Here is a 20095-nt window from a genome sequence, read left to right as displayed (position 1 = left end):
GACCCAGTGGGAGGGATTTCTAGGTTTGGTACATGTTGCCTATCATCAAGCTTAAGTTCTAAAAGAAAAAAGCCTTTACCTGAAAAGATATAAATGCACAATAAAAACAAAAACAAGTATTCTGGGGAGAGAAGTGGCAAAGGGAAAATCAGAAAGAGATAAACTAAAAAAAATGGAAATGCAACGTCATGATCACAAGCGTGCGAGGGCCAAAACGAGCAGAGGGAGGCGAAATAAGGCTATATTTGCAAGGACCGAATCCCGAACAAGATGATGGAGGCGACAAAACCCAGAAAGCAGGCTTTTTATTAGTTTTCTATAGACCTGGTTCAACCCTAGGTTGCCTATATATAGCAAGGCAAAAACCACGATTGGGACTGGGAGGGGGGCAGGGTCCACTCAGGAACATGTTTTGGAGATGAGTATAAGAGTTTAAAAAATGCAAAAAATAGGCCAATTGTGTGGAAGATATAAGGAGTTACAGGAACAATTCCGAAGTCAAGAGATTTCAAGAGAGGGAGGATCTACGTATGTGTAAAGTATTATGTGTGTGAAAATTTACCATAAAATTACATCCTTTTTCACGCGAATAGACTTCTTCTGTGCAAATTAACATGTCTTTTTTTTAATATTATGAATTTTAATAAAAAAAAATATTAGGAGGGGCATGGAAAGGAGCGATTTCGGTCCTGCAAAATCAAATGAATCTTATCCCAAATCTTGACCCAAGGCTTAAGCTATGACCTTGTTATCTATGATAGGGGTGTATTTTGACAAATATTTCTGCCAAAAATAACAAGTTTGTGGAGTTTATATTTTTCAGGGTTTGGGCATCAAACTTCCTAAAGACGCTAAGTCGCCACTGCAGCGACCTTAGCAACCTTGTTAATTCGCATAACAAATTTGTGATTTTAACGCCAAACATGAAAAGAAATAGCCTACTAAATTGTGAGGGGGTTGTTCTGTGAATAGATACGTAAATAAAAAACCGAACACAACTTTGACGTCTTGGCTATATTTATATAATGGAAATATATAACGGACAAATAAACTGTTAGCCATGGACGGATGATCTGTTTTGCAAACTTAATTCTAGATCCCTTTGGGAATACCAAACCTGACACATTTATGAATTATTACCAAGGTTTTCAGTCTAGCAACAAAAATTGGGCATATCATCAAAACATCATATCTTCTTCCAGATGTTATGGTACGCATCAACTTTGACGACTAGTTGTTGATTAGCAGTGCAACACGAAACAATGAAATACTCACTAGTCATTTTTGTGTTTTGTGTATTCAGAATAAATGGACATCCATCAATTTTCGATGATATATTAGGACGTGGAAGTGAGCTCGTGAAAGAGATAGACTCGGATGGGGCGAAAACTAAATTGGACGATATGATTGGCAGCACATTAGGTGATGTCAAAGACACCCTTGGAACTAGTCTTAGTGAGTTTTCTGATTCTTTTGGGGGTATAATAGGCGATATCACAAATTTTAGAAAGCCAGATGGACCACTGGTGGAAAATCCAGAACTTAAGCTAAGTTCAAACGGAGACCCTGATGCTAGAAAAGGGAGAAATAATAGACTTGGAGGAGAGAGAGCAATAGACACCTCTGAGTATCTACCCCCATGGTTAAGAAGGTCAGAAAGCATTCGTCTAGAAAACAGTCCGTCAAATGCCCTATGGCTTCAATTTGCTCTAGTTAATGTTACAAACACCTTATTAAATGATTTAGAGACCCCGAATTGGATTACGATGTTTAGAACATTAGGCCCAGAAAAAGAGATTTTACAACGGTACATGACGATTTCAAACCGTTTTGAAACCGTAGAAAGTGGATCGGCAGAAACTTTGGAGGTTCTCAAAAATATCGGGACAAATTTCCCTAATTCCACTTTTGCAACTTTATGGAACGATATGGAAGCAGATAGTATGAGTATCTCGGCACTATTTCAATGGTTTGAAAAATATCAGAACAACATTGCACTGGTAAATGAACGAACTCTGATGGACTACGCAGAAAGTCTGCAAGGTGAAGAGCGAACGTCTTTGTCAACGATGCTAAAGGAACTTCATGAATACACATACGGAGACTGTTCAACAAAGAGTGAAGAAGAAATAGCTAATGAGGACAAAGCTGTCATCAAAGCAAGGAAGATAGGGGAAGAAAGCTCGCCTCTCGAATCGCTTGACGAAGAGGTAAAAAAATTACTAGCGGGACTAGAAGACCAAATAATAGAGGAAGAAAGGAAAGCTGTAGAAAAAGAGATTGACACCGCAGAAATATTAGAAACAAATATAGAAGTTACAACAGAATTCGAAGAGATAGACACAGTGGATGAAAGGAAGGCTATTAAATGCGATGAAACGGTGCTCAATACACTCAAAGAACTGATCACAAGCGACGTAAGCCCCATTTTAAATTACTAATCAGACTAAAGAATATGGGTAAAATTCTACTTTAGTTGCTTTTGGCTATCTTGGAAAGGGGTTGGGTTAGGAAAATGAAACTTTCAGGAATGGATGTACATGCTAAGGTTTGTCCCGGGAAGGTACTTTGAAGTACCTACCTCCACTCATCCCCCCCCTCTATATAATGGCAAATTACTTCACATTATATTTAATGTGTTGTTTTTAACTCATATTTCATCCTATATTACTATCATAAATATAAATCACTGCTTACATTACACAACTTCTGCTTTTAACCTTGTTCATTAAAATATATTCCAAAATCCTATTTAAATCCTAAGCCATTTAATTTTCAACCCATGCTGACATTCTTTATGGTATATGAAACCAGGTTTGTTGTGATGTCACACTTGCCTTATCAGAAACCCTTACCCTTAAGGGTAGCAGGCACATGCCAAACAACTCTGTTGATAAGACCATTTAACTGTATTAATTAGGGAAAGGATTTGACAAGAGAGACCAGTAAAAATAACCTAGTTGTTTTTAGAGGACAAATTATGTCATGGGAAGATGTTTTTGAAATTCCCCTTCCACCCAAACTTAAAATTTTCTAAAATTCTACTTTAGAAGCTTTTAAAATATTTCTAAAGTACTAAAAGATAGAGTGCTAAAAACATCAGAATCAACTTCAGAGGACACATTATATCATGGGAAGAGGTTTTTCAAATCAACCTTCCCCCCAAACTCAAATTTTCTATAATTCTACTTTAGAAGCTATTAAAATATTTCTAAAGTACTAAAAGATACAGTGCTAAAAACATCAGAATCAACTTCAGAGGACACATTATATCACAGGAGATGTTTTTGAAATCCCCCTTCCCCCAAACTCAAAATTCTACTTCAGAAGCTTTTAAAATATTTTAAATATTTCTAAAATTATATAGAGGGGGGGGGGATGAGTGGAGGTAGGTACTTCAAAGTACCTTCCCGGGACAAACCTTAGCATGTACATCCATCCCTGAAAGTTTCATTTTCCTAACCCAACCCCTTTCCAAGATAGCCAAAAGTAACTAAAGTAGAATTTTACCAGAATATGCCCTCAATATTAATATAAATAACGCTTGTAAACAAAATTAGCAGTTTTTATCGGTGAACCCATACATATAATCGAATTTCTTTAGGTAACTTAAGTTTGGGTTTAAAATTTTTAGCGGGTTTTTCCTTATATTCAAATAAAAATGGTTATGTAAAGAAAATTATGGGTACTAGAAAACATGATTATATTCTTCAGCGTAATCTTCAAAGTTAAAGACTATTTTCCTATCAGTGACAGAATAACTTTTATTGATAGGTTGCTCGAAATCAAAATATGGGTTCCCATCCCAATCTATTCAAATATCCCCACTGTACACCCTCCCAAGAAGTTCCGATTTCCCTTAAATCCTTTCTGACATCCTCCTCCCAATCCACTCGGGGACAAACTATTTTCCGTTTGGCCCTGGATGCATTACCGAAAATGACGATCTTTGGCAATCAAATCATCCTTCGCTCGCAAAAATTGTCCTAGCCATTTCAACCTTTCTCTCATTATAGCCCTAGAAAGTGATATAGAACCATATTTTTCATAAAGCTTGTAAAACTAATCTGGCTATTCCATAATTGTGGTTTAGTTACTTCGGAATAAGAGCGGATTCACCCCTAAGATACTACTTGGGGTAGCTTACACCCCTCTCCCAAAAAAGCATGAACAAACTCAGGAGAGTTCACAAGTTTTACACTTAGTAAATGATCAAGTTTAAAATGACGAGCCCAAAGCAAAGAGACAAATAAAAATTAATTTTCTATTATTCCGGGGTAAAAAAGGGTAAAATTCTACTTTAGCTATTTTTGGCTATCTTGGAAAGGGGTTAGGTTAGGAAAATGAAACTTGCCTCCTACCTACCTCCACTCCTTCTCCCTCTAGAGGGTCTTGGCCTTTAAAAATCTGTGTGTTATAAAAGCAAAACTTTACAAAATAGATCTTCTGCTTAAATAAAGTTCATAAAATTGTTTTCAGCTTCACAACTTTGCTCAATCCCAATTTATAAGGTTTTAAAGATATGCAAATACATTTCCTAAATTTTGAAAGAAAAAAACATTGATAAGGGTTAAAATTCAATTCAAATAACAAGAATTGCATTTTCAGAACTAAAGCTAGAGAAGAAGAAACTGATGCCAGAAAATTAAGGTTAAATGTTGTTTTGTCAAAATTTTAATATGTATAGACCATGTAGGCAAATTTCAGGACCCTCTAGAAGGAGAAGGAGTGGAGGAAGGTACTTCAAAACACCTTCCAGGAACAGAATTTAGCCTGTAGAACCATCCCTGAAAGTTGCATTTTCCTAACCTAACCCCTTTCAAGATAGCTAAAAGTAGCTAAAGTAGAATTTTACCAAAAAAAGTGCTAATTTCATTTGCTTCTACTGTGACATATTTTTGCAAGTGAATTACATTATTCTAGAGCTTGATTGGTTCTTCTACGCAAAATTTTTAGCCAGTAAAACAACGAGAAGATTTTGAGGTACTCTTCTGAAATACAGGACACACACGAAAGAAAGACCGCATTGAAATCTCAAAGCCGCTATTGATAAACAGGTTTCCCCTGCATAGTGAGATATTGCTCAGTCCGTGACAAAGATTTGAGCTTTAGTTTTTTGGGGTTTAGGGGGCTTTAGTTTTTTTTGGCGGGTTAAGATTAGGTTACGTATTTAATATATGCCATGCTTTACCCCCACCCCCCCGTAATGTGCAAATATATAGACCAAATTTGTTCATAAACTATTATATTTTCATCCTATTTTTTTTTATTTCATTAGCATTAACCAAATTTTACTTCTCCCATGTGTCCTGTATTTCAGAAGAGTACCGCTTTTGAGCCGAAAGTTTATAACCAATATCTCTATTTCACTGTGCGTTATTTTCGGAAAAATGAGAAATTGATAGCCATACTTTTAACAATTTTATTCGTAGATTCTTATCATGACGAAGCTTCAACTTGACATTAATAAAGAGGATTCTCTCAATCGATTAAGGTCAAGTTAATAAAAATATTACAAAAGAGCAAGAGTGGCCATTTTATATTTTATTCAAAGGAGAAATAACTTGGCAAAATTTTGTAACGGATTTTAAAGATGTCGTAACTTGAAATTACGGAGCTATTTTTAAGTGCGCAGAATTAAGTATCATTACTATCATTGCTTAACATCATACTGATGAATAATAAAGATACTAATAGCAAAAGTATTTCCGCAAAATTTATCACAAGCAATGGCGTTAATTCACGAATTAGGCGCGGTAAATTTATTTGTCAAAATCTAGGGGGAGGAACAAATTTGTCGTTGTCTTCGGTTTCTCCACTGAAAATACCTAAAAGCATATTTTCAATAAAAATACTCAAAAAGTAGTATTTTTCAGTCGGGGGGGGGGGGATGAACTGGTGGGCAAATACCCCTCTAGACGCCAAATTGAAGCCACGTATTACAAGAATGTTTCAATTACTTGGCGGAGTATAGTCAATGTATGTCACAACAGTATACAGCATATATCCAAGTACATTAGGCAAAAATACTCTTTTACTAACAACAATCTCAATGAGCAGGATAATATCCAGAAGTTTAACACTCTTTAAGTGTTACTCATAGAGAGAGGTGGGCTCCAATGAGTTTTTTTAAACATCTATAATCAAAACTAGAAAATTTTTACAGATTGTGGTAGAAGAGGATTAGTTTTGCAAAAAAAAAAAGAATTTAAGCTCGACAAATTCTCCGATATGCAACCCTACGGATATTATATTTTGTTAAACTCAAATAATTTCCAAAAATTCAGATTTGGTTTTGTCACGAGACATCCAGAAAGTTCAAGCTTAAACTATTAAAATTATTGAAAGCTCTTAAGCCTTTTGAAGGATTATGTAAGACCACATACCTAAATGTATTTATTTTATAATCCAATATTAATTAAGACAACATCTTTTTTTACAGGTATATAACGGAGAGCTGTGCAACCTCACAAAATCCCCGCAGCAGCTTATATATGACCTGTACAACCTATTGGCTTTGACCGATGCAAAGGGGTATGCTATGATGCAGTTTTCCTGGATTCTTCTCAAAATATATGGAAAAGGCTAGTTTATTTCTTTTCCCAAGCTATTGAAGAATTTTAAAAGGGCTAACCAAGGAGTATGAGAAACTGAAGGGGGGGGGGGATGAAACTCGTCTTTGATATAAGAAACAACAAACACCATCTGGCGTTGACAAAGATAGTCATTGATTTAATTGTGAAAACCTAAGTAGTTTTGTTTTCCTTGGTCTGCTTATGTTTGACATGAGACTCAAGGTTAAAGAACCATTTTTCCAAAAAGGGTGTGATATTTAAGTTCTTTTTAACCATAAAAGTTTAAAAGCTATTTAATATTAATTCTATCAATTTCAAATTATATTAAAATTTTAATTGTATTGAATCGGTTTAGTTAGATCAAATATCGAATTTAATTCAAATTTATTCAAAATCAAATTTAAATATATTTAAATTATTTAGTTTTCAATTAAATAAGCTTTATTAAATTAGTTAAATTAATCAAATTTAAAATTATTTTAAGACAATGTCTAGTATCACTCAACCTTCAGGACCAAGCTTCCAATTCTTTAGAGAGAACAGAAGCTAATCATTTATAATGCCAATAATCTTGAAGAAAGTATTTTCTGATTTCACGGCTATTTTTTGTGAAGACTAAATAAGTGAACCGAGATCATTTAATTTGATTACATATACCAAGAGTCGGAAAAAGATATGCAAATGAAATCAATTTTAATATGGAAATACACCCCCCACCAAAAATTTTCCCCCCATGTAAAGAAATGATAGCATTTTTAAATTGGAAAAATATTGGAAAAATTGGGTTGAATACCAAATTAACAAAACTGTTGAATAACAAATTCAGAGAATTTAGAATTCACAATTAACTAATCTGTGAATTGAATATCTAGAAAATGTGAATAATTTGACCATATATATATATATATATATATATATATAAGTTTATAATTTGTCATATATATTGTAAAAATAAGAAAACTATTTTTCGAAACAACTGGTTGTAGATTTTTATTGTAGAAAATTTAATTTGTTTTTATCTACATATTGCTGTTCGTAACCATTTTATGCAGAATAAAATTAGTTTAAAAAGTTGCAACATCAAAATTATGTACTTGTTTAGTCCATTTGGAAAAGGAAAGTTAAGAATGCAGGAAGTTCTTGTCACTTCATGTATATTTTAATACAATTAAATGTATTAAAACAATTAATTAAAAGAGATATAGGTCATTGCTGATAATGAAATATTAATCATTGCTCCACAGGGAAAAATTCTCGCCAACGAAAATCATTCAAACAAATACAAGTTGGAACTTAGACAATAATATCATGCAACCGATTCTAAAGGCAAGATAAGATCTAGCCAAACAGATGACTTGAAATTAGAATCTTAAGAGGGGGAGGGGGCTTTGTTCTACCAGTAATGTCTAAATTTATAGGATATTTTCCCTCATTGTCTGTAATTTTACATGAACTGAAATTCTGAGAGTTTCCATTTTATTTAAGTTCAGTATATTTATGCAAGTTTCAAGTCCTCAGTTTGTTGTTTACGAAGACAAGTCTGTAAAATGCGGTTCAAGGTCGTTAGTAGTGGATGTAAGGCTCTCCGGGCATAGGTAGACATTGCTGACCAAAAACTGGACTACAAACACTGATGCTCATCCATGGCCAGTGAATCCAGAAACGAGACACTTCTTTCCCGACAATTTTTACTAGATGTTCTAGAAATTAGAGGTTCATGTTAGACACTCGGCTTTTATACTTCAAGTAGACCTTTTGTTCGTTCAAAACATCCGAGGTAAAAATTCAATGTTCCCTAGCCTCACATAGTTGCGTCTTTACACAAAAACGGATATTTGTCAGTGTTCAACTGGTTTGTTGTTGTTTTTTTTTTGCTGCAAGCTCATGCGCCATCGTTGGATATTTTGATTAAGCTGTTGAAAAACGCGCCCGTTAAAATAAATTAATGGTTTTCAAAGGGCTAACCAAACAACAATCCACAACATGTGCTAACCAAAGCACAATCAAGCACTCCCCATGGTTCACAGTGCTGCGTTTTCGTACAACAATGGCCGTTTTTGCGTGATCTGTCATATGTCATCGGTAACGGTTCAACGGCAGCGTTGAACTGTTTCTAATGGGCCGTTGTAAAACGCATCCGTATCATATTTATCAGAAGTCGTTCATTAATACATGACATAGGGGTTATTGAATGAAACAATTAATCCTCAAGGCCTGGGAGGGCATTTCCAGGGAAACAAACAGAAGATAAGAATTATATAATTAACTAGGCAGAACTATCCTTTTGTATATTTTTCCCCTTGTTTCCAGAACTTGATTTAGCCTATTTTATGCTTACACTGCTTGGATATCTCATTATGTTCAACAGCTGCAATGAACCGTTTCTGTGCGATTATTTTGTGAAGTTTCCTGCATTGGTTATCCATGAGCCGTTTTGCGTGAAAAAAAAAAATCGCCTCAGCGCGCACCAAGGATTTATAGTTTTTGCGTTTGTGTTATAGCGAATTTAGTGCACCGATTTGGTATAAAATAAATTGTGTTTTGGCGCATTCTCTGTGCCTGAGCTATTTTGCGACAGACCTGTTTGAACACAGGGTTGAGTTAAATTTCGTCAACAATGGTTATCCACCCTACATTATGGATGAGTGAAATTAAGCGAAATCGCTAGATGTACCCTTTCGGCTTATCCTTATTAAAAACTTTATATTCGCAATCCTTTTCCATGAGAATACATTCAAGAATGCTGGCTATTCAAACGGACCCTCTAAATTATAAAAGCTAAGTGAGTACCGGGCTTAAGCATATATAATTCCACCATCCAAAAATATAAAAATTAGCCCAATTCTTCTAGTTCATTCTTTCTCTTCTTTTCAGGAGATTTCACCCGAGAATCGGACTTGGCTAGACAAGAATTCGAAAAAAGAGTTATTGAAAAGGCAAAAGTGGCTCGATCAGTGATAAGTCAAATGTCGAACTGGTACGACAGATGTATAAATGAAAAACCGGTTGAAAATGAAACTTATATACAGTTTACCGAGGTTCTTCAGGTAAGGATGGGAATACAAAGAGAAAAATAACCATTAATATCCTATAATTGTTAAATATAGGTTAAATGTAGCAATCTAAATTTGAATATTAAATTTTTCAAAGGCAGGGGCGCCAATCTGAGGGAGGAGGAGGGGCGGCAGTTGCCACCCTCCTAAATTGACTTTCTAAATGCCCTTTTTGTGCTGACATTCAAAAATACCTTTTTTTGTATTTATATTGAAAAAAAAACTGAACAAAACAAAATTGCCCCACCCTGGATTTTGAAAAATGTATTTTTCAAAATATATTTAGGCAATACCTTATAAAACATACTTGTTAAAAATCGACTTTACTTCCATTGGTTTATTGTTGCGACGTATTTTCACAATTTAGTCACATTACTCCTTATTTCAGGAGATAAATATAGCCCTGCCCTTTTAGAACCAGGTTAACTAACGCTCTTTAAAACCTGATTGGTCCTTTTTTGAGAAATATTATGTCACTAATAAAGGTCATTCTTAGTTTTAAAAATAGTGAAAAGCTATGGGTGCTGTATTAAGAAGAACAGGAATTTTTTTCAGAATTATTTTTTTTGGTAACTTTATATGGTTTACATTGACCACATACATATGTATACAGCTCAAAAGTTAACGCATGGTCATCAAGGCAGGAAAAATGATGTTTTTTCCCTGTTTCTGTGGTGGATTTAATTAGTCAATTGTTATAAGATTTTCAAAAAAAATATATTTCAACGACGTCCAAGATTAGCTGTTGTTGTTCGCTTCTTTTTTGTTCAAAAATAATCGTAGTAGTTTATGGAAGAAACATGTTTTTGCCCATATTCTATATCCATATGTGAATTGTAAAAAATATGACATTTGATCCTTTTTATTTAGTCGCAAGCCTTGTAATTACTACATATTACGATTCGCATATGATCATTTGGGTAGATATCCAGTTACTGATAATCTAAATCTATTCAAATATGCTAGTTATTTGCTTTTTTCCTTAACTTATTTTTTTTTTTTTTTATGATATTATCAAATATCACAGTTATCTTTTTTCTCTAGAGGTAAGTTTTAGGAATCGCATAGGATCAAATTTGTGTAAATATCCAGCTACTGGATAATTTAAAGCTGTTCAAATATTTAGTTATTTGCAGGTATGGAAAAAGTTCCAAAGCTGTCATCATCAGAATTCGACAGAATTCCAAAAGCTGCCGACACTTTAGCAACACAACTTGTGTTTTGACAGCTTTTCTTTGAGCAAAAATGGTAATTTCAGACAAAATCTACCAACAAGTTTGAAAACTGCCAATTAGCATTGCTAATTTGCTACCCCCACTTTTTGCACGACGGTTTATTTGCTTGCCCTTTTTCCTTGTTATATTTCGGCAATTTTCAAACAATCAATTAACCATTTTTCCAAGGTTATTGGGAGGAGGTGCCCAAAAACGGAAGAGTTAATTATTTCATAATTCAATGAAATGAATTTAACCTACTAGAGGCTGAGAAGCCAGTAGAAATTGAGGATGTTAGTTTATATACAAAAAGAGAGAAGAAGGTAAGTTGTGCACAGCTGCTTATGCTTGCATATGACTAAAACCCAAATGTATTCTACGGTTGTCAGTAGTTGTCAAGCTGCTGTCAACAGATGGACTCAAACGTAGAGCGCATGCAAAGAATGTGATGTAAATCACACGCAGCTACTCAAGAGGTTGATGAGCCTTATTCTAAGAGGTTTATTCTAAGTTTATGATGTTAAGCAGTTGATCTAAACACAGAGTACATACAAAAACATGTAAGTCATACAGAACTGCTCAAGAGGCTGAGAAGCCTTTATTGTTTGTGAATATGTTCGTATATGACTGAAATCTCAGTTTAATCTAGGGTTATGTTGTCAATGAAGTTGAACTAAATACAGAACACATGCAAAGATGAATATAGACCATACACAGCTTCTCAAGAGACTTTGAAGCCTGTAGAAATTGTATAAGCTTGTTATGTGACTAAAATCTAAATTTATATTAGGGTTATGTTGTCAATGAAGTTGACTTAAACACAGAAAACACGTGCAAAGAAGAATGTAAATCGTACACAGCTGCTCAAGAGTTTGGATGTCACAAGAAAACCTTTTGCAACTCGGAGAAGCGGTGTGATCAAGGAAAACTGCACGATTGCTCATTCTTTGAAGCAGACTCCAGTGTATGTATGTCCGAATCGCCTCATAGACGGTATGACTGGATTGAATATAAAAGCGGGAGGCTTATCGGTCAAAAAACGGAGTGTAGAAGTGGTGAGTAACATTCACAGACAAAAAGTATAATTACAGATGTCCAACTGAGATATTTTCAGTAACCAATAAATTTGTTGTTTGTGCTCGTTTGTCTTCAGTTTCTTCCAAAAATATTTTTACAAATATTGCCTGTTAAAACGAATCTTATTCAGAACATTTTACCTTTACGAAAAAAATCAAGAGAATTAAAATTAACTTAGAAATACCAATAAAATTTCTCGTTATTACTTATCATTTTTAAATCTATAATTGTTTCAAAAATTTTTGAATAAAAATGAGTTGATCATTCGAATAACCATTCAATAAACAGGGAAGAATTGTATTCAAACGTAAACCACAATCATTGCGAACAGCTTCAAGGCACGTCCAATATCGAACATTTTTTTTTAACATTGCAGGGTAGCCTAGTTAAAAATGTGTATTACCCACCTTTTGCCTGTTGTATTATTACATTAATTCGGCTGCGGTCGATCAAATGACATGTTGTTATATATTAAATCTTCAAGGCCGATTGAAAAAAAGATGTAGATTTATTTTACTGTTCTAGACAAATAGTTAATTCTATAAGGATGATCCTTTTGGGGACAAAATATTCTTGAAATCAGAACTTCTATTTCCAAATATTTATCTAAGCACGAAACGGCCACCTATTACAGTTGAAAAATACAAAACTTCTAAGCGTGGACGCATACCCTGCCTCGTAATGCTAGACATTTTGTTCATAGTTCCCTACACTTTTTATTTGATTTATACATCCTTTTTCCCTAATATACCCTCCCCCCCACGCCACTCATCTTGGAATAAACTCCTGCGAGCGTGTTTGCCTCTAAGTATCTTTAGAAAAAAGAAAATAGTAAAAAGCAGATTATGACCAAACGAGAGACGATCTAGTCGTCTTGTTTTGGATCTTGAATCTATGTCCAAAGTTACCATCGCTCAGAAGGTGTCACGAAAGAATAAATTTAAATATACCGTCAATTTTTTTGTTTTGACATTTTCCAAAGAAGAATATCTATATTGGATAATCTCGTGGTTTATACCTATCGTCAGTCTAGTATCAAAAGGACATATCTCCATAATTGTAAATTTTCAGAAGAGCAGAGAAAAACCTAACAACTTTTTTATTTCCCTCCGACAGCCGTAAAACAAAAACGGATTGATATGTATTGATTTTAAATATCGATCTGTTTTTGTTTCAGGTTATTGGAGGGGAAATAAAAAAACGGTGAGTTTTTTTTACTCTTCTGAAAATTTACAATTATAGAGATACGTCCTTTTGATACCCTTTTGACGATATGCTGGTATGTAATCTGAATAAAATTTAAAAAAAAATAGTCTGTAGTGGGTGGAGCATCTTTTATTTCGAAGAATCACACAATCAGGTAACCTAACCTAACAGAGTATTCTAGAACCCAGTTCAAACCTATTCTAGAACCCTGGACTCGCAATACCTCTAAAACTTAATTCATTTTGCTCACACCTTCATCTAGGATGCTTAAATCATCTGCATAATCTAAGTCCAGGAAATTTTTACTTCCCCCTTTGATTCCGTGTTTTATAGACTACCCCAAGCGAAGATAAAGACCGGCACATTCTTTCATCACTTGGTTAAGCAGTTTAAGGTGATACGGTAATATGGCACCTTATCTCGTCCGTTAGAAACTTTTTAAGTTTTTGTGGCCAAACTATTTAGAATTGGCTGGGCGGTCTTGCCATAGCTTGTAGAGCCTGAATAAACGATTCGAATAAACGACAGAACACTAAAAGCCAAATCTTAATTTAACGGGAATCTTAGAAAAACCATTCAACTTCCCTCGTTTTATGCCAGAGAAAGAGATGTTTATTTGTAATGAAACCTACATCATCAGAAAGTGTGAATTTTTTTTTTTTCAATTAAATGGAGGAGAATTTTCTTTTTAAATTTCAGGAAAGGGCAGTCCCTCAAAATTTTCGAGCACATCTGCTAGGACACTACCAAAAATAAGCCCAAAATTATAATCATTTGAACAATTTAGCCGCTTTGGGAGTTCGTTCTGGTGTCTCACGCTTTGATTGACAAGCTCACTGACCAATGGATGCAAAGTTTCACTGTCTTTACATTCCAACCACAAACTGTCGACAGCTGTCAATGATGTCGAGTCCCTGGGAAAATCCCCTCATGGGCCCTTTGTCTTTGTGACGGTTAGGCGACGCTGAAGCTCGGAAAAAGGATTATAACGTATCACCTTAAAGGTCACTAGCAGATTAAATCTCTAATTCAAGGTAGTCAAACACGATTTCATCTTTCACTAAAAAGATTCTAGAATATTCTTTATTTTATATAAGCTTCGAACTTATTATGAAACATGTAGTGTTTGATCTTAATTCTTTAACCTTTGAACTGTTTGAATACACACATGAGAATTAGCAATTAAAAAATTTCCACTTCGAGGAAGTACTAATCAAACAGAAAGTAATAGTTCTTCATGAAGACTTGAGGTTTTGAAAATTAGCGTTGTAAGCATGACTAAGCCAGAAAGAAATTGATATTTCGCGCCATAATTGAAATTGTAAATAGTTTCTGAGACCACACTGGCTAAGCATGACAAAATAAGAAAACGTAACGAAGAGTAAAACGAGGAAAATCCCAGCCTAGGGGCGGATCCAGGATTTTTTTTTTAGCGGGAGGCGCAAAATAGGTCGCGCCGATAAACTTGCGAAAAAAATACTATCAATTTAAAGGGAACCTCTAATATTGTGTCGTAGAAGGTAGTGGAAATAGTAGTAAGTTTCATCTAATATCTGGTAAAAGTTCTACTAAATCTGTTGAAATTAAAATGATCGTCAAATTTTGCTTTGAATGCCGAATCTCAGCCACCCGACCAGAAAAGTTTTTTTTATTGGATGATTCAGTTCATATCTGAGTCGGATAAGAGATTCTCCTACTAGCAGAATTATTTAATATAAATAAAAAAAACTTCCAGTTTTTAGACTAGAAAAAAATATATTAATGGTAGGCTTGTTTGGATAGATATTAGAATAAGTTTCTTTATGATAAATCATCTAGGAAAACCTGAGAACTTCACTTTTAATCAAACATACCAGTCGATAATTATATACCGACGCCTCCGAGTTATTTTCGACAAAATTTAGTTATTTTACCCTTTTTTAGGCAATAGTAAGAGATCAGACAGCTGGTGGAGATTTTTATATCATTGTTCGAATTGCATCTGTCTTTGTGATCAGCCGGGCCCTAGGTCAGACCGCTATGTAAGTTTAAGGCCCGCCGTCGCTGATGTCTTATCTGGGAACATCGTGACAGGAGTTCGATTCGTTAAACAAGGAAGAGTGGTGCATATTCAGGTAAATATAAATATGACATTTATTCGACCGTTTAGAAAGGGTTGATATCTTATTTTCAATGGACAACGAAAAGACGAATTTTAAACTTGCGGAGATATGAAGAAAAGTCTCTTTTTCATTACTATAACGGTAATAAATACAATTGTTCTTATAACCAAGGCTGTACCCAGTGGGGGGGGTTGACCCCCCCCCCCCCAAATTTGTGTCTTACTTGTAAAAATGTAACAAAAATGGATATAAACAAATTTCGCATGTGTTTTTTTAGTTTTTTTTTTGTGTACCCCCCCCCCGCCGCCCCAATTTTTTTTAAAGTAAAACCCCCTCCGAATAAAAAATCCTGGGTACGGCCTTGCTTATAGCATGAGTTAATTTAGCCAACCCCGATTGACCGGCTTGTATATAAACTTCTTTTCGAAAAAAAAACATGTTTCCTTTTTTATACTACGACAGACATAGCCTGATTCCAAATAAATAATTATCATTATTATTATTACATCGAGGTTAGCCTTCTAAAGAATGATGGTTTTAGTTTGGATTCAAATTCTACTCTTTTTATTCTAGTTGACTGTTTTGTTTTATTTTGGTCTCTTTTCTTTTTGTATTTCTTTATTCCACTTTTTCTTGTCGTTTATAGTGTTGTTTAAATTATTGTTGTTATTATTGAAAGTATTCATGATACCTTAAAGAAAGTAAATAAACGGGATATTAACGTTTAAAACTTCGAGAAATTTAACAATAGGATAGTCGTGTCTATTAATTTGAGAAACAAATGTAAAATTATATAAGCCCCTTTCGGTAAAAAGTAAAAGAAGGGTGGTTCTCATTGAATATGATGAATTAAATTCAATTATTGCAATATTTTATGTCAAATTTTTGCACTTATGGGGGTAATTCACCCCTCTCTTCTGGTGTGATTGAAAAAGTGGTTGTGTGCGAAAAAGTATTTTTGTTTCAATAGCTATACTACTTCTAACCCTTTTTTTAGATTCGTATCCATTTGAATTTGTAACACAGCGTTGGATCTCCTGGAGAGTCAGCGAAAAGGTTTATCCTGAGGTACTATAACTAAGTAGTTAAGATACTAAACTAGGTATTTGTAAAGAAACCTTTCTAAGTATTTTCGAATAGCCCCAGAAAAACTGTGTCGCAACCCAAGACTTGGGTGTACCCAGGTTGGGCACCCATAGCTTAATATATCAATGGATCTATTGCAATATGGCGACTTTGCACTGATAAGGAACTCAATTTTGCCCCAAAAATAAAAGCAGGGGGTACTGGAATAGCAGCTTATATCTTTTTATCAGGAAGAAGGGATATGTTTGAAAATGACTCGGTAAAGTCCTGAAATACACATTTTAAGCACAATTTCATGAAAAAAGGGCGATATATGATTGGATTTTTTTTGACAAATATAGTGTGATTTTTATGGAAAAAGCAATATTTGAGAAAATATATATATATTTTTTAGAGGAAGCGACTTTAATTGAAAATCACCTGGAAAAACTAAACGCAGTTTTCATGGAATAGGGGCGAGATATTGATCGATTTCCTGGTAAACGATCTGGAGATATTGATAGCATTCAGGTGGAAGGGGCTTAGCTGCCAACAATACGAAATATTTCTGAAATGTCCATTGTAAGCACAACTTTCACAAAAACAAATGCGAGGTTTTACTGAAAAATCTTAATTTTCAAGAACCTGGGACTTCGAAAAAATTGCAAACTTTCTTTCCAGATTCAAGAAGGAAAGTCCCTACCAAGAAGTTCCGTCAATGCATCAAGTATGCAATGGAGGCCAGTAGAACCAATCATCCCTAATGATGACTCCACGGCGCTAATCAACAAATACAGCGACTATGCTACCCTCACATATGAAGAACGAGCACTAGACCTGGATCACCTAATGGCCCCTCAAGGTCAAATTGTCATAGGTCTGAGATTCAGACGTCTTGGAGGTCATATTAATCTGGAAATGCAAGTCGCTCCTATTGAATTTTTTAACGGTTGGGTGGATTATGGTAGTGCAGTTTGGATGGGGAGTGACAACACACCAGCAAGCGAGGAGTCAAGAAAGCAAGTACATTTATACAATCCTGACACGCCTTTAAGAACACCCAGTCGGCCACTTGAAGACGCTGGAGATAATGAATATGTTGTATTTACGGTAAGCTTTTACTTTTGACACAAATGCTTAACTTTTAGCTGTATAGCTCCAAGTTCCAAGAACATAGAAATAAGAACAAATTTGCCCCTTGGGCCCATCTTAGGTCTATTCATATCTTGAAATTTAAATTTTCTAAGATTTTTCTTTTCTTTTATTTATCTTTTGTTTAATTGGGAAGTTTATAAGGGCAGTATCTCATTTTCGTCAGTGTTGCTAACTTAAAACAAGAAGGTAGATCTAACTCAAAAAATTTGACAACATTTTTCATTCGTAAAAAATTCAAACATTAATAATCTATTGATTCCCAAAGACAACTGCACCTTCAATGGAAAATTACACCTTAAGCTGTTCGGTAGCATTCATTTTTGGCTTATTTTTTTGCTGATATTTCACCCATGATTATTTGTTTTTTTTTAATTTGGCGCCAGCTACTACCAAAAGTTTATAACTCCAGATGGGCGTATTTTCATCAAAAATCGAGCTTCCTTTTTTCCTAATTTTTTAATACATACATTGGTACGTAGGTTTCTACCTTGCCCATTCAAACAAAAAGATTTCATTTTCACAGTCCTTGGTACAAAGAAGGCTGGGTGACAAGGGCGGATCCAGGATTTTTTTCGGTTTTTTTTTTTACTAATTTTTTACTTTTTCGGGGGGGGGGGATTTACTAATTTTTGACTCGGTCTTCGACCAATTTTACTGATTTTTACCTAGGTTTTACTAATTTTCGACTTATTTTCGACTCGGTCAAAAATTTCGGGGGGGGGCGGGGGTTCAAACCGGGTAACCCCCCCCTGGATACGGCCTTGCTGGGTGAAGGTATTCTAGATCTCTTTAACCCTAAAAATACGTCATTAAGGTCTCTAGGGACAGAGTTGTGAATTGAAATCTGCAGTACTTATTATGTATTTTTTTCTACTGTATTCTGTTTTTATGTTTTTGTTGTTTTAATAAATTTTCTCTCTCTTTCTCTCTAATCCGCAAGTAAGTGAAGTTATTTTCCAACACATTTTAAAAATTTTGCTCAACGATTTCTAACAAGTCCAAAAATAGAAGAAGAAGAGGTCCCTCATTCAAACTTGTGACCCAAACAAGTCACTAGGATATTTTCTCTGGAGTCAGGAGTCAGTTGTGGCTCATTAACGTGTACTATACACTATATGTGTGTATTGTCTTTATTATGGTATAACGCATGGACTCAATTTGTATTGCAAGAAATAAATCAATTTAATTTCTGATAATTTTTGAACAACGTTAAATAAACGTTATTGGCAACAAATTGATCATCGTATTGAATATAAAAATCAATAAGTCGATCATGAAATTCAAAACAAGCCGGGAGTTACATTCAACACCAAAATTGAATTGCCCTCGATTGCAATATTATTGGAAAACAGTATTAAAATTCAATGGAAAATTTTCAGAAAAAGTTTCTGATAAATAGTCGGAAAAACATCGCTCTTAGAGAATATACAAACACGAATACTCGGAAAAGTTCAACAATAAATCCAATACCTTATAACGACAGATAGCGGAATAATAAAGTACTGTTGAACATAGTCTGAACTAAAATCCAGGGATTTTTTTAGAAAAAACTTCATCAAACTTAAAGATTTAAATTTAAAGAATTATAATTCCTTGGAATAGTAACGATTAAAAAACAAAGTGAATATTATAACAAAAAAATCAATTATGAATAAATGACTAAACTGAATTATGAATAAATGACAAAAATGACTGAACTGAATTATGAGTAAACGACTAAACTGAAGAAAAAAACAGTGATAATTATAAAAAAAAACATTCAATTATGAATAAATGACTAAACTGATGACTAACTAAAACTAAAACATTCAAATGAACAATGACTTCAATTTCAGGCATCGTCAATTGAGAAAGACGTCGGGCAAACAGCAGTCCCTTTCCTAGACGCACAGGCAGTCATCCCTCAACCACCAATGTGGATCACGGGTATCGCACTTGTCCACAAAGGAAACCCCGGCTACGGTGGATACGTGGCTTTCAAAGTTGCCACTTACAATATGACAGACCACATACTGGTCCCAAATTCTAAAACTGTTTCCGACTCAGAAAAAGAAATGAATACAGTCTGATATTATATTTTATTTCTGTGATTATAATAAATTAAGGGAATATTTCTATATTTCAATGTTTGATAATTCGATGTTCTTTGTCCAAAGGGCTTGAAGTTTTAGCCATCGCATAAGACCTTAATTTTCCCGGTTCACAAACAATTGCACTCCTCTTTTTTTTTGGGGGGGGGGGGGCTCCTTCTAAGAATACATCGAAATTTGTTGTCCAAAGAGTATCAAGTTTAACCATCGTAGAGGACTATAACTTTCCCAATTCTCAAATCATTATAATGCTCTTTTTTTTGGGGGGGGGATCTCAGAAACAGACCCCCGACTCAGAAACAGCAATGAATACAGTCTGTTATTTTATTTTATTTCTCATTATAATAAATTAAACAATAATTCCACTATTCCGACTATTAAAACATGGAAGCATAACTTATCCAGTTCCCAAAGTGAAGTGTTCAGGAGTATTTAGAATTTTTTTTTTCGATAAAGTTGGTACACTAGTGGATTTTTTTTTTTTTTTAAACAGAGTTTTTTTGTTTTTTTTTAAGAGAATTACCTGTGCTAAATAGTAAAGGTAATCTAATGCTAGAA

General features: G+C 34.4%; 2 protein-coding genes across 2 annotated transcripts in view; both read left to right on the top strand.

The window, feature by feature from the left end:
- Positions 1 to 20095, top strand: part of LOC148955948 (E3 ubiquitin-protein ligase UBR3-like) — a 263283-nt gene that overhangs the window by 142289 nt on the left and 100899 nt on the right. The gene's annotated exons all lie outside the window — the stretch shown is intronic.
- On the top strand, positions 1246 to 19566 carry LOC148955951 (uncharacterized). The gene is made up of 7 exons (XM_089087802.1): positions 1246 to 2417; positions 6443 to 6584; positions 9450 to 9622; positions 11633 to 11897; positions 15049 to 15239; positions 16974 to 17402; positions 19283 to 19566. The coding sequence occupies exons 1-7, from the start codon at positions 1263 to 1265 to the stop codon at positions 19514 to 19516; spliced, it is 2589 nt and encodes an 862-aa protein (XP_088943928.1). The 5' UTR covers positions 1246 to 1262; the 3' UTR covers positions 19517 to 19566.

This window comes from Artemia sp. Qi Xiang Cuo, chromosome 1 (assembly GCF_049724085.1).
Source record: "Artemia sp. Qi Xiang Cuo chromosome 1, ASM4972408v1, whole genome shotgun sequence".
NCBI lineage: Eukaryota > Metazoa > Arthropoda > Branchiopoda > Anostraca > Artemiidae > Artemia > Artemia sp. Qi Xiang Cuo.
Note: the sequence above shows the minus strand (reverse complement) of the source record. Positions and strands in the feature narration are given on the sequence as shown.

What these genes read in the sequence shown, in the direction of transcription:
- LOC148955951 (XM_089087802.1), top strand. Translation starts at nt 1,263, where the DNA reads ATGAAATACTCACTAGTCATTTTTGTGTTTTGTGTATTCAGAATAAAT. An exon ending in AGTTTACCGAGGTTCTTCAG is followed by an intron (nt 9,623 to 11,632) that starts GTAAGGATGGGA and finishes AATTTATATTAG; the next exon opens with GGTTATGTTGTCAATGAAGT. An exon ending in GAAGAGTGGTGCATATTCAG is followed by an intron (nt 15,240 to 16,973) that starts GTAAATATAAAT and finishes CTTTCTTTCCAG; the next exon opens with ATTCAAGAAGGAAAGTCCCT.